This window comes from Micromys minutus, assembly GCF_963924665.1.
Source record: "Micromys minutus genome assembly, chromosome: 32".
NCBI classification, from domain to species: domain Eukaryota; kingdom Metazoa; phylum Chordata; class Mammalia; order Rodentia; family Muridae; genus Micromys; species Micromys minutus.
In genome coordinates, this window is record NC_137967.1 from 6205344 (window position 1) to 6217380 (window position 12037).

The 12037-nt window shown below is 53.0% G+C and overlaps 1 protein-coding gene across 2 annotated transcripts; it reads right to left on the minus strand.

Annotated features, from left to right (window-relative positions):
• On the minus strand, nucleotides 1–8113 carry VSIG10L (V-set and immunoglobulin domain containing 10 like; the record flags this gene model as incomplete). Of its 2 annotated transcripts, none has more annotated exons than XM_080908956.1 (10): nucleotides 1–72; nucleotides 1840–1985; nucleotides 2169–2282; nucleotides 3202–3498; nucleotides 3737–4015; nucleotides 4820–5074; nucleotides 5817–6101; nucleotides 6223–6516; nucleotides 7108–7632; nucleotides 8074–8113. In XM_080908956.1, 10 exons carry the CDS (start codon nucleotides 8111–8113, stop codon nucleotides 1–3), a joined length of 2307 nt encoding a protein of 768 aa, XP_080765082.1. The 2 variants fall into 2 exon arrangements, with proteins under 2 accessions (XP_080765082.1, XP_080765081.1); XM_080908955.1 differs by having other exon boundaries at nucleotides 7108–7947.
• Between the last annotated feature and the right edge of the window lie 3924 nt (nucleotides 8114–12037).

Here is a 12037-nt window from a genome sequence, read left to right on the forward strand (position 1 = left end):
TCACACCTGGGTGGCTGTTCGAACTGTCCATGTACTGCCACCTGGACTGAGAGCTGGACCGGGGCTGATGACCTGGAAGAGAGGCAGGGTAGGTGACTTCAGGGCGTATCCTCGGTACAAAATGACACACCCACTTAGCCTTCCATCTACAGCCTGAGCCTATCAGAGACTGATGGGGGGACCAGAGAGATGACTTAGTGGTTATGAGCACATACTGCTCTTACTGAGGACCCAGGTTCAATTCCCAGTATCTACCAAGCAGTTCACACAACTCTCTGTAATTCTAGTTTGGGGGAATCTGGTGCCCTCTTCTGGCCTCTGAGAGCACTACATGCTTGCAGGGCAAACACTTTCACACATGAAATAAAAATAAATCTTACAGAAAACTAGCGAGTTCCTTCTCCTCCTCCTTCTCTACCCTTCCCTTTTTCCTATCTCTCTTTCTTATTGATTTTTGTTGTTGTTTGTTTGGGTTTTTTGCTTTGTTTTGTTTTGCTTTGCTTTGCTTTTCTGAGACAGAGTCCTGTTACAACACCCAGGGTGACCTTGAAATTTCAGTGGTCTTCAAGTGCCACCATTACAGGCGTGGACCCTCTGTGTACCAGTAAAGCACTGTTCAGCCAGCCCTGGGAGCTAAGGCATCCAACAGCTCGACTTTTATGGTATAACAAGGAAATCTCATCCACTTCAGAGATCCCCCCCCCTTCTTTTATTTAATCTTTTTCTTTTCACACTCCAGATTTTATTCCCCTCCCAATCCAACCGTCCGACAGTTCCACATCCCATACCTCCACCTCAGAGTCTTTAAAATGAAACTCTGAACTAATTTTTTTTTCTATAGAAAACAGAAGTCATATCTCACTCTCCTTGGGAAGATAAATTGGAATGTTACTACTATTTTAATACGATAAGCGCTGGGTAAGAAGTCCAATGCCTGGCATTCAAAACACAAGGGAATAGGGCTGCTGCTCAGTTGGCAGAGCACCTGCCTAGAATCTACAGGTCCCTGGTCCCATCCTCAGATGCACATAAGCTCAGTGTGATGGCCACTGCACAGAAGAGGTATTGGCAGAAGGACTCCTAGTCATACAGTCTGTGATACATAGTTGCCAAGTAAGTTTCATTGACCTGTGTGTGCTGGCTAGTTTGATGTAAACTTGACACCGGCTAGTCTTCTGAGAGATGGGCAGCTCAACTGAGAAAATCTTTGCAGAGCGAGGGCTGCAGGCATACCTATAGGGCAGTTTCTTAATTAGTACTTGAGATGGGAGGGCCCAGTCCACTATGGGTAGGACTACCTCTAGGCTGGTGGTCCTGGGCTCTATAAGAAAGCAGGCTGAGGGGCCGGGGAGATGGCTCAGTGGTTAGGAGCACTGACGGCTCTTCCAGAGGTCTGGAGTTCAAATCCCAGCAACCACATGGTGGCTCACAACCATCTGTAATGGGATCTGATGCCCTCTTCTGGTGTGTCTGAAGACAGCTACAGTGTACTTTAAATAAATAAATAAATCTTTTTTTAAAGAAAGAAAGAAAGCAGGCTGAGCAAGCCAGTAAGCAGTACCCCCTCCATGGCTTCAGCTCCTGCCCTGTTTGAATTCCTGTCCTGACTTCTTTAAGGAAGAGCGGTGATATGAAAGTGTAAGCCAAACAACCCTTTCCTCTCTCCAAGTTGCTCCGGTTATGATAGCTCATCACAGCAATAGTGACCCTAATTAGGACACTTTGTAACTCATGAAGAAGAACTAAGGGAAAGAAAGACGTTAGAAAACATTACAATACTTCTATTTCCCAAGAAGCTACTTGTCCCCCATGGTGGGAGGCAACCGTACCCACACTCACTTGTTGGGCCTTGGTTGGGTGCATCTGGGTTTTGATGGGAAGGGGCCGTGGGGTTTGCACTGAGGTCAAACTCTGTATCTTCTTGGCTGATGGAGTGAGCACAGGAGCCAAGGTCAGGGAGTGCTGTTTTTTCACAGAAGCCCTTCCTAGAAGAGAAGGACCAGAAACACAGGATTGGTCAGTAGGAAGAGAAGTTGGTCTCAGAGGGTCACAGGGAGGTGGGACTGTTATTTAATGATGGGCGTGGCCAGGCGTGGCCGGCTCCTCAGCTTTTGCCTCGGGAAGCTCCCAGCTGGCTCCAGCTGCCTCTTCCCAGGTCCCTCACTCACCTGGGAAACGCCTCAGGCAGCAGATGCACAGGAGGAGAAGGCCAGCCAGCAGCGCCAAGCCCAACAGGGAGCCAAGGACAATGCCAGCGATGGCCCCTGGACTCAGGGCAGAGTCTGGAAGACACACACCAAAGGGAGGCAGGGAACAGGACCCAGGGATGCACTTACATCCATCCTTCCTGAGAAGACTCATTAAGCCTGAGGAAGAACTAACTCCCTCGAGTTTTTCTCTGAACTCCACATACACACATCATGACCCATGTGTATCTGTTGGGATTCTGTAAACCCCACCCCTCAGTTACTTAGCAACAGCCAGGTATACCCCACCCCTCAATTACCCAGCAGTGGCCAGGTATGCTCCGCCCCAGTGACCTGACACTATAAAAGGAGCTGCTTGACCCCTCCTCTCTCTCTTGGCCTCTCTTGCCCTTGTGCTCTTGCAGCCTTGCTCTCCCCTTTCCCTTCCCCCCCTCTGTCCCACGTGCTCATGGCCGGCCTCTACTCCTCTACTTCTCTCTCTCTCTCTCTGCCTCTACCACCCTCTTAACTCTCCCATGACCTGAATAAACTCTATTCCGTACTATACCGTGTGTGGCTGGTCCCTCAGGGAAGGGATTCCCAACATGGACCCCCCCCCAGAGGCATCTCCCTTGCCCCCAGGCCTCGCTGCACCTCCATGGGCCATATGCCCCCCACTCTCTTCATCCTTCCCCTAACATTGGTGCCGTGACTCGGATCGTCATCCTTTCACAACATTGGTGCCCTGTGACTCTTCCTTTCAGTGACCTTTCCTTTCATTGGTGCCCCGTCATCTTTTCCTTACAGTATCCACATGTAAATAAACTAATAATCAACTAGATAAAAATTGAAAAGAGACACGAGGAGAATAGATACTTGTTTCAAGACAACAGGTGCTGGGACGCTGTCACGGAAGCCCCCACCAGACTAACAGAGGAAAAGGGTTTGATGCAAAAGACTAAGAAGGACTGGTTAGAATGAGAAATGCAGGAGAAGGGACCACAGTCCAACTTACCTGCCTGGTAGACTCGGCTTTGGGACGGAGTCCCTGGCAGAGACCCCAAGATGGGCAAGATGCGAAAGGCCCAGGTCCCAGGGTTCTGAGGAGGGAGTGGCACTATGGCTGATCGTTCCTGGGGACCCAGAATGAGCAGGGAGACCCAGTCTCTACTCATGGTGACTCTGTCCAGGTCAGAGCTATCTGTCCATGCCTGGATGTGAAAGCCAGTGACAAGGGTGCCTCGCTCTACATCCCAGGTGAGCACTGCAGCTTCCTGGGCTCTCTGCAGCCTCCAGGAGGAAATGGAGGGCCCTGGGAAGGAAAGATGGTAGACGCTGAGGGTCTGACGAGAGACGGGGTCTGAAGGAGGAAGGTTGTTGATCTGGACCCCCAGGGCTGGGGAAGGATGCTTGAATACCCGGATCTGAGGAAAGGAGCCTGGATCCGAACCCCTGGTCCCCACAAAGGGTGGTTGGAGCCTGGACACCTGGGGCTGAGGGAAAGGGGCTGTTTTCTGACCATCTGCGTACTTGGTTTGGGTGGAACTTACCGGTAAGGGTGATCTGGTTGCCTCCAGCGCCCAGTGCACTGCTGCATAGCACAGAATAATTCCCCAGGTCCCAGTCCAGGCTGAAGTCGCTGATGAGGAGCTTCCGGCCATCCTGGCTAAGCCGCAGTCGACCCCCACCACCTGGAGCCAGGGGCCGTCCTTGCCGGGCCCAGGATGCTCTTGAGGGTGGGGGACAGCCAGTGACCTCCAGTGCCACCACCACATCCCCTGGCTGCGTCTCCTCTACTATTGGCTGAAGCAGCACTTCCTGGGGGGCTTCTGTTGATGGGAGAAGTCAAGAGAAGCAAGACCTTATTGAATGTGAATAGCCAAGTCCTGAGTCCTTTGTTAAAGCAAAAGGTAGTAACTGCCCCCCCTTTTCTGTGACCAGATGAAGATCTGTCTATTCATTCATTCATTCATTCATTTTTCTTGACGGTTTTAAAAAATTTATTTATTTTGCGTGTATCTGCTGCAAAAAGTGTGCAGTGACCAGAGGACACAGGAGTTGGTTGCTGGGAGTTGCTGGGAGTTTCACTACCAGGGTTCTGGGGAACCAAACCTAGGTCATCAGCCTAGGTGAGTACCTTTCTCCACTGAGCATCTCACTCACCCCATTCATTCCTTCTCTGACTTCCCCAGTACACAGTTTTCCAACACATCATAGGACTTCAGCCTGGGAAGCTCATGATCATTAGCTAGTCCTTATCCCATGGCCCTCCCCTCGGGCTACGTGGAAGATGACAGTCCTCTTTTTGAGACCAGGGGTTTGGAAGGAAACGCCCTGTTCTTGCAGGCTTCCCACCCAGACATATAGGACAAAACCTTGTTTCTGCTCTAGGTTCAAAGGAAGTGAAGTCTGAGGTTTCCGGAGGTAGCTCAGCCGATAAAGAAAATTGCCACCAAGCCTGACGACCTGAGTTCAATCCCCCAGACATGCATGATGGGAGATGAGAGCCAGCGCCTACGTTTGGCTTTCCTAAAATGAGCAAAGTTCTCTCTGGTTTGTTCCTTAAACCGCAAAGAACCAAAGAAAAAGTCACCAACTTCCCTTACAGACTGTAAGGAGACCCAGCCCCTCACCCGGGATGATCGTGCAGGTTCGTGTGGCCACCAGGTGGCGGGCCAGGCAGGTGACGGCGACGCCGCTGAGCTCTGGGCGGGCAGGGACAGTTACAAGGAGAGCAGATGACACCGGTCCCGCACGGACGCCATCGGGGAGACCCTGAAACTGCAGGGAGGCAGCAGGGACCCCGCCAGGCCAGGAGCAGCGAAAGCGGAGGCTGCGGTCCACGGGACCCCCTTCCACTGAGCATTGTGGGGCTCCGGGGGGCAGATCTGCCACGGACGAGAAAGCCAGTCTTAGCCCTTCCATCTTCTCCTATCTTGCCTCGCACGCGGGGATGCTCCCTCCACTCCTCCTTCTCCAGGTTTCTCTCCGCATCGTTTCCTAGATAGCTCCACCCTCCCGCGTGGACTGCCCTCTTTGTGACTCCCTCCCTTCCACTCCCACTGATCCTCTTTGCCAGCCTAGGAGGCTGGCTAGTCCTTTCTCTTTCAAAATTCGGTCTGCCCTTTAACTCTGCTGCTCACTGGGTTGAGAATCCTTCTTTCCCAGGACCGCCCACCCTCGCCACCTGCTGGCTCTCCCCCTTATTCTTGACACCTTCACCCCTGCACCAGGTAAACTGCAAACCCATCGGCCCCGCCCTAAGCACAGGACTTTGCTTGCCCCGCCCATTAGCAACTGGGGAGTGGTCTACCCTCAGCTGTCTCTCCTCCTACAGTCAACGCCCACCTAGACTGTGCTCCCTCCTCCAGACTAGACTCGCCCCTTGTCCCGCCCGTTTCTGCTGAGCCCTGATGAAGACCCACCTTACCTGTGAATGTCCCTGTACCTTCCTTGCTAACTTCCTCTTTCCCTGTTGGCCTTGCTTTCGTGAGGTTCGCTCAGAAACTGCTTGCTAGCTCCTCCCTTTTCTAGAAGCCACGCCCACCGGCTCCCCTTATTGGCTCCTCCCTCCCTGAAGGGCACGCCCCCTCTTCCCCTCTTTCTGCTGGACCGCCCTACAGCTCTTACCGGCCACGGTGAGGTTGAAGACTGAACGCCGGCGGCGGCCAGTGCGGGGGTTCGCGGCGATGCAGGCGTAAGCGCCGGCGTGGCCTGGCCCCACGGCGGGCAGCAGGAGGCGAGGCCCCGCAGGCACTGCGGCCTCAGTGGGGTCCGCCAAACTCCACGCGATGTCCGCAGGCGGCCGCGAGGGGGCCGAGCAATACAAGGTCACATTGCTGCCCGCAGTGACGTAGACTGCAGGACTGGCGTCGCGGTCCGAGGAGACCCTGATGATAGGAGCGTCCGGGCCGTCTTGGGTGGGGTGTAGGGGTCAAAACAAGGGGGTTGGACTGTAAAGGACTCACAGACATTGGGCCCACTTCTCCCCTCGGGACTCAAGACTCGAATCCTCGGGTGGCATTCCCCTACTCACAGAAAACACTGACGTCAGCTGCAGCTTCGGTGTGACCAAAGGGGCTTCGGACATGGCAAGTGTACCGGGCGTGGTCGCTGCGTACGGGACGTGAGATGAGCAGCTGGTCCCGTTCCACGCGGATGCGAGATGGCTCTGTGCCTTCAGGGTCTGGGGTCTCCAGGGCACGTCCGTCTCTACTCCAGCTCAGTTCCCCGCTACCTGGGTTCCACCCCACGCAGCTTAGCCGCAGCTCGGTTGCCCCTTCTTCTGTCTCTGGCGCCCTGGGCTGTACTGACAACCGGGGTAAGGGCTCTGGGGATCCGGAACAGTCTGATGAGTTGGAGAGCCCAAACACCAGAACTCCCTCCCTGGGCCACAAGTCTCTGCCTCCTTAGTCTTTCCTCTCTCCTCTTACTGCACCTGGAATCTGAGCTCTCGGTTCTCCTCCCTCAGATCCAGGGATACAGACTCCAAGCCTCCTCCCTTAGACCCAGAGGTACATAATTTAGCCCTCAAACTTAGGTATCCAAATTCCAATCTCATTTCACCAGTCCCAGGACTCCAGACTCCAGTCTTCCTTAAGACTCTGCGGTCCAGGCCCCCACCCCTCTTCCCTCGAACCCAGAGGTTCAGACTCCAATCTTTTTCCTTCAGACCTGAGTTCAAACCCCAGTCTTAATTCCCTTAGTCCCACGGGTTCAGATTCTCCCTTACACCTGAGTGAGGTCCAGTCCTCTCTCAGACCTAAGAGTCTAGACTTAGACCTCTTCCTTCGGATAAGGTGGGGTCTGGTTCCTGTCTTTGCTCTTATCCCCAACCCTAGGCTCTCTCCTCGGGGAAGGAAGCATTATCACACAGCACAGGCAGGCACACGCAGCGGTCCGGGCCTCAGAGCCCACTTACCATACACCCCCACCACGAACTCCCGAATCTGCTGGGAGACTCCTCCCCTGATGACCTCAACCGTGTACACCCCTGCGTCATCCAGCTGGGCAGAGGTGAGTTCCAGACCCCCTCGAATCTGGTCAAATCTCAGGCGGGCTTGGTGCATGGGATCCAGACTGATGACTGGAGCCTGTGACCCCAGACCCCCAGCTGCTAATACCTTGGAACCCCGGCGCCAGACCACCAAAGGAGCAGGGGGACTGGGGCTGGGGACTGGAGTCAAGGGGAGCCTGATGGTGGTCCCCACTAGCACAGCCAAGGGTCCCCCCACTTGCTGAGGGAAGCTTGCAGGCTGGTGAATCTCCGAAGAAAATTTGGATCCAGCGTTCTGGACAGAAAGTTCAAGATTGTGGTCCTCCAGGGATGGCTTTGAACTTGCGGCCTTGGTGGGTACTTTGGTGTCTGGTGCCTGAACTGAACTATGTGAAGCTGGAGTCTTGGCAGAGAAGGAAGGTCCAGAGTCTTTGCCAGGATCTTGGTAATCTGAACCAGCAAGAGACAATCTGGAAGGAGGGGTTTTAGAGGAGGCGCCATCAAGGCTGAGATGCTGTTCCTCGGCAGAGACGTTGGTCCGGATTAATCCAGGCACATGGCTTGAATTCAGCTCCCGAGGAGGAAACCAGTTGGAATCAGGGATTCCAGCAGCGGCTTCTGAACCCGGAGGCTGATCTGAAAAGTTCCAGTTGGGAGGCTGGTCGGAGGAGACGTTTGACACAAAGCCCACGGGGTGTGAGGAAGCCGCAGAAGGTTGCTGGGGTCCAGAAGCTGGCTGGAGGGCGAGGAGCCTACCTCTAAAGGCTGCAGAGGAGAGGAGGGAGGGGGGAACATTGAGACTACCGGGGCTGCAGAGGAGAGGAGGGAGGGGAGAACACTGAGACTACCGGGGAGTGGGCTGCTGGGGAGGAGAGGGGCACAGGAACTTACCCAGGAGTAGGAAGGACAGCAGAGCCCTTGAGAGGCCCATGGTGATGGTCACACTCCAGAAAGGATACTACACAGAGAGCCACAGCTTGCATTGTCCCAGGTCTGACAAGTCCAGCAGGAATGGTTGCTTAGCTTCCTGGGTGGAGAAAGGAGACAGATCTGTGGGAGGTGCCAGGGTCCCCTGGCATGATATGGTGGCCGAGTGGCCCACCCCACCCTTCTTGTCTTCATCAGAGGCTGTATGGAGAAGCCCAGGCTGAACCTCCACTCCTCACCCCCAGGGGAAGGTGAACTCCCAGTGGGAACCAGGCAGTAAGCCTGTGGGGACCTTGCAGGAAGACTTCCTTCGGGCGTGGCTGTGAAACCAGAACCCCTCCTGTGTGTACACCCTACCTGGCTCAGGTGTCCTGCTTCCCAGCCTTCCGGTATCCACTCTGTCTGACCTGTAGCCTCTTCTCTGGCCTTGCCCTCTTCCCCAGATCCTTCTGTGACTCCCTATGGTCCTCAGAACCAAGTCTTCAGTTGCTGTCTCTACTGAAGCTCTCTACCATGATACCAAAACTCATGTCCCATTGTCCAATACCTGCTCAACTCGGCATCTCCCTCCGACCAATATTTTGAGGATCGCCTATGCAAAGACAGCTTCTCACCGTGTTTCCCCCTATTACTGCTACCAATCTCTGAATACTACCTAGATCTCTCTCCCCACTTTCTCCTCTTGGTGCCCACTGCTCAGACCTCTTCATGAACCCTCCACTTACTTTCTGTAACCCCAGATGCTGGTTAAGCCCCCTCTCTGGCCAGCAGACCCTTTCCTCCATGTTCCAGCCCTGCCTGACTTCACAGCATCCTCTGCAGACATCTTTACTGGCCCCGCCCACTTCCCTGCGCTGTGCCTTACCCTCCAGAACACGCTGCTCTGATGCCATCTTACCTTCCAGCCTTTGCCAGCATTCTTTCCTTTACCTGGAATGTGTTTTCCCTCTCCAGTCTGGTCACCGCAAAACTGGTCCTTCAAGTCTCATCTCATTAACAGCCATAATAATGGCAGGAACTATGCTTAAATTTTACCACGATCATCAGGCTGGTTTCTTTTCCTAAGTGTCCTCTGAGCAGAATGTTTGGCCCTCGCTTCACAGACCAAGAGATGAGGATGCAGAAAAGCCAAATTTCCCGCGAGAGGGTGAGGAGCCGGCAGGAGAGGCAGGACTTAGGTCAAGGCTGGCCAGACTGCTTCTGTCCTTCAGAAGGTTTTATCACCCCTGCTAGGCTTTAGGTCTCTGCTCAGCTCGGAACCTCTGAGACCTGGTGCTTACAGTGCTGGTGGGAGGCATGGTCAGAATGCTCTGAGCATGCTCCATATATCACATATAGACCAGAAGGGCTATGTCAGGAAAACCTTTGAAGAAAATGTTTTGCTGGGCATGGTGCTGCACACCTTTGATCCCAGCACTAGGGAGGCAGAGGCAGAAGGATCTCTGAGTTCAAGGCCATCCTGGTCTACATAGGGAGTTCCAGGACAGCCAGGACAGTAGGGAGATTCTTTCTTAAAAAAAATACAAATTATTATTATTAATAATAGTAATAGTAAAATTTATTCTTTGAGAATTTAACATATTTTGATCATATCTTTTCCTGTCCCCTAACTCCTTCCAGATCTTTCCCAACTTCCCTATTCACCTCTCTTCATGTTCTTTCTCTCTCATAATATAAAGTAAAATAAAATAAATAAAACGCAGAGTCCATTTTGTGTTGGTTGACTACACTTGGCCATGGGGTCTGCCCTAGGGTATGGCTGCTGTACCTGGTGTCGCTCCATTGAAGAAAACTGGTTTCCCCTCCCTGGGTAGTTATCAGTTCCAAACATCTTCTTGACTCGGGATGGGACTTTGTGTTCATTTCCTATTTTCCAAGTTGGGCTAGGACAGCTCTTCTGCCTACTGTTCAGAGTCCCTTGTAAGTTCATCTGTGCATCTGTCCTGTTGTCACTCGGGGCATCCACCACTTCCGGTCCTCACGCCCCCTCTTCTGAATAGATCACTGAGCATCTGAGGGGAGGGGACGTTCTCCACATTCCATTTGAATAAATGGATACGGAAAATACATTTACACAGTGGAAGACAGTTCAGCTGCCCGGGAAAAACAAAATCATGGAATTTGAGGGTAAAAGAATGGAGCTAGAAACAATCACCCTGAATGAGGCAACCCAGACAAGCATTGATTGCCTGCTTTCTGGCATAAGTGGATGCTAGCTTCTGAGCTTTAGCGACGCGCTTCCCACTTGACCTTCTGGAATCCCATGGGGAGCAGGTCTCATAGCGGCCACTCCATCCAGCACTTGAGAGGCAGAGACAAGAGGCCAGCCTGTTCGAAGTTCAGGGTTCAAAGCCTCCCTGTCTACAGTGAGTTCAAGGCCAAGATGGGTAATTTAGTACAACGGTTGGAAGAGAGGGCTGCATGTGGCTTGGCGATACGTGCTGGCCCAGCATGCACTACCTAGAATCCCACAGTGAGGGGCCGGAGTGCGGTTCTGAGGTAGAACCTCTGCCTAGAATTCCCTAGTGAGGAGCTGGGGGTGTGGCTCAGTAGTAGAGCCACTACCTACAGTCTCCCACAGCTATTCCTGACAAGTATAAGTCTCTGGGTTCAAGCCCCAGAATTAAACCGGGACAGGCATATGGAGCTGACCTGGTAACACACACCTGGTAACTCACAGAGACCTGCCTGCCCTCTGCCTCTTGCTCCCAGTGCTGGGATAATACCTGCACCATCATGCTTAAGAGAAGGCTCAGGCTGAATGGTTGCTTCTTGCCCTGGCTGGAGGCTCTGCAAGAGTTCTCTTCCCAGAACCTGTGGTTCACAGCCACCTGACTCAAACCCCAGCGGATCTTTGCCTCTGGTACCTGTAGTTGTGCACACACACACCCTCCTATTACATCTATACATAGTTACAATAAAATAATGTCATCTTTAAAAAAAAATTAAAAAGCTTTGAGGCAGCTCTGGCGGCTTGGTGGTTTCCACAGACAAAAGATGGCCGCAGCGCATGCCCAAACTGCGGATTGATGAGCAAACAGCCTGATGCTGTTTTAAGCCATGAAACATTGGGGTGACTGGTCATGTCACAAAAACGGCAACCTGTATTTATAGATACTGTTATTCTAATCCTACCTGATGAGCTGGAACTTTGGCTCCAAGAACATCTGCCTCAGAGCCCTGGAGTCAGAAACCAGCCAGAGGTGGGATCTGAACTCTAGGACTCGAGATGTAGAACCGGTTGACTTAACTATGACACCATGCCATCCCCATGTGTCAGGGACAGCTTGACGGGCGTGAGGACCCAGTCTGTGTATTGACTATAGGGCTCTGGCTTCTTCATGTCACCTGAGAACATCTTTTGCATGCTTTTGGTTTTGCACTACGAGGCCCACATTGGCCTCAAGTTCATCGCACTCCTATCTTGGCCTCCCAAGCATTGGAATTTTAGTCAAAGGCCACCATGGTTGACTTAGAGTCTGATTGTCCTGTTGCTGGGTGGAATACAGGGTCTCTTGCGTGCTAGGCAAGCGCTCTGTCGCTGAATGACATCCCCAGCCCACGAGTTTTCAATGTCTTGCTGGTCTACCCATCCCTGGACAGACAAAAGTCTCCAGCCTCATGCTTTTGGGAGTGCCACGTCTCAGTAGGGACCAGCTTGCCCGGAGACTTTGGCAAACCCTCCGCAGCTGTGTCTCCCTCATATTCCACCAACGCTCACCTGACTCCTCCCCATCCAGCCCTCCTCAACCTGGACTACAGTTGCTTCCACCAGTACCCATTCCTTTACTGTAGAGTCAATGGCTGGGCTGTGACTCAAAGGCTTCCCAGCCTCACCCTGCACAGGGCCTGTCCCATGGGGGATTTAGGTAGACATTTGATGAGTGAATCAAACAAGGACGTCCAAAGAATGAGGAAAGAGAGGCAG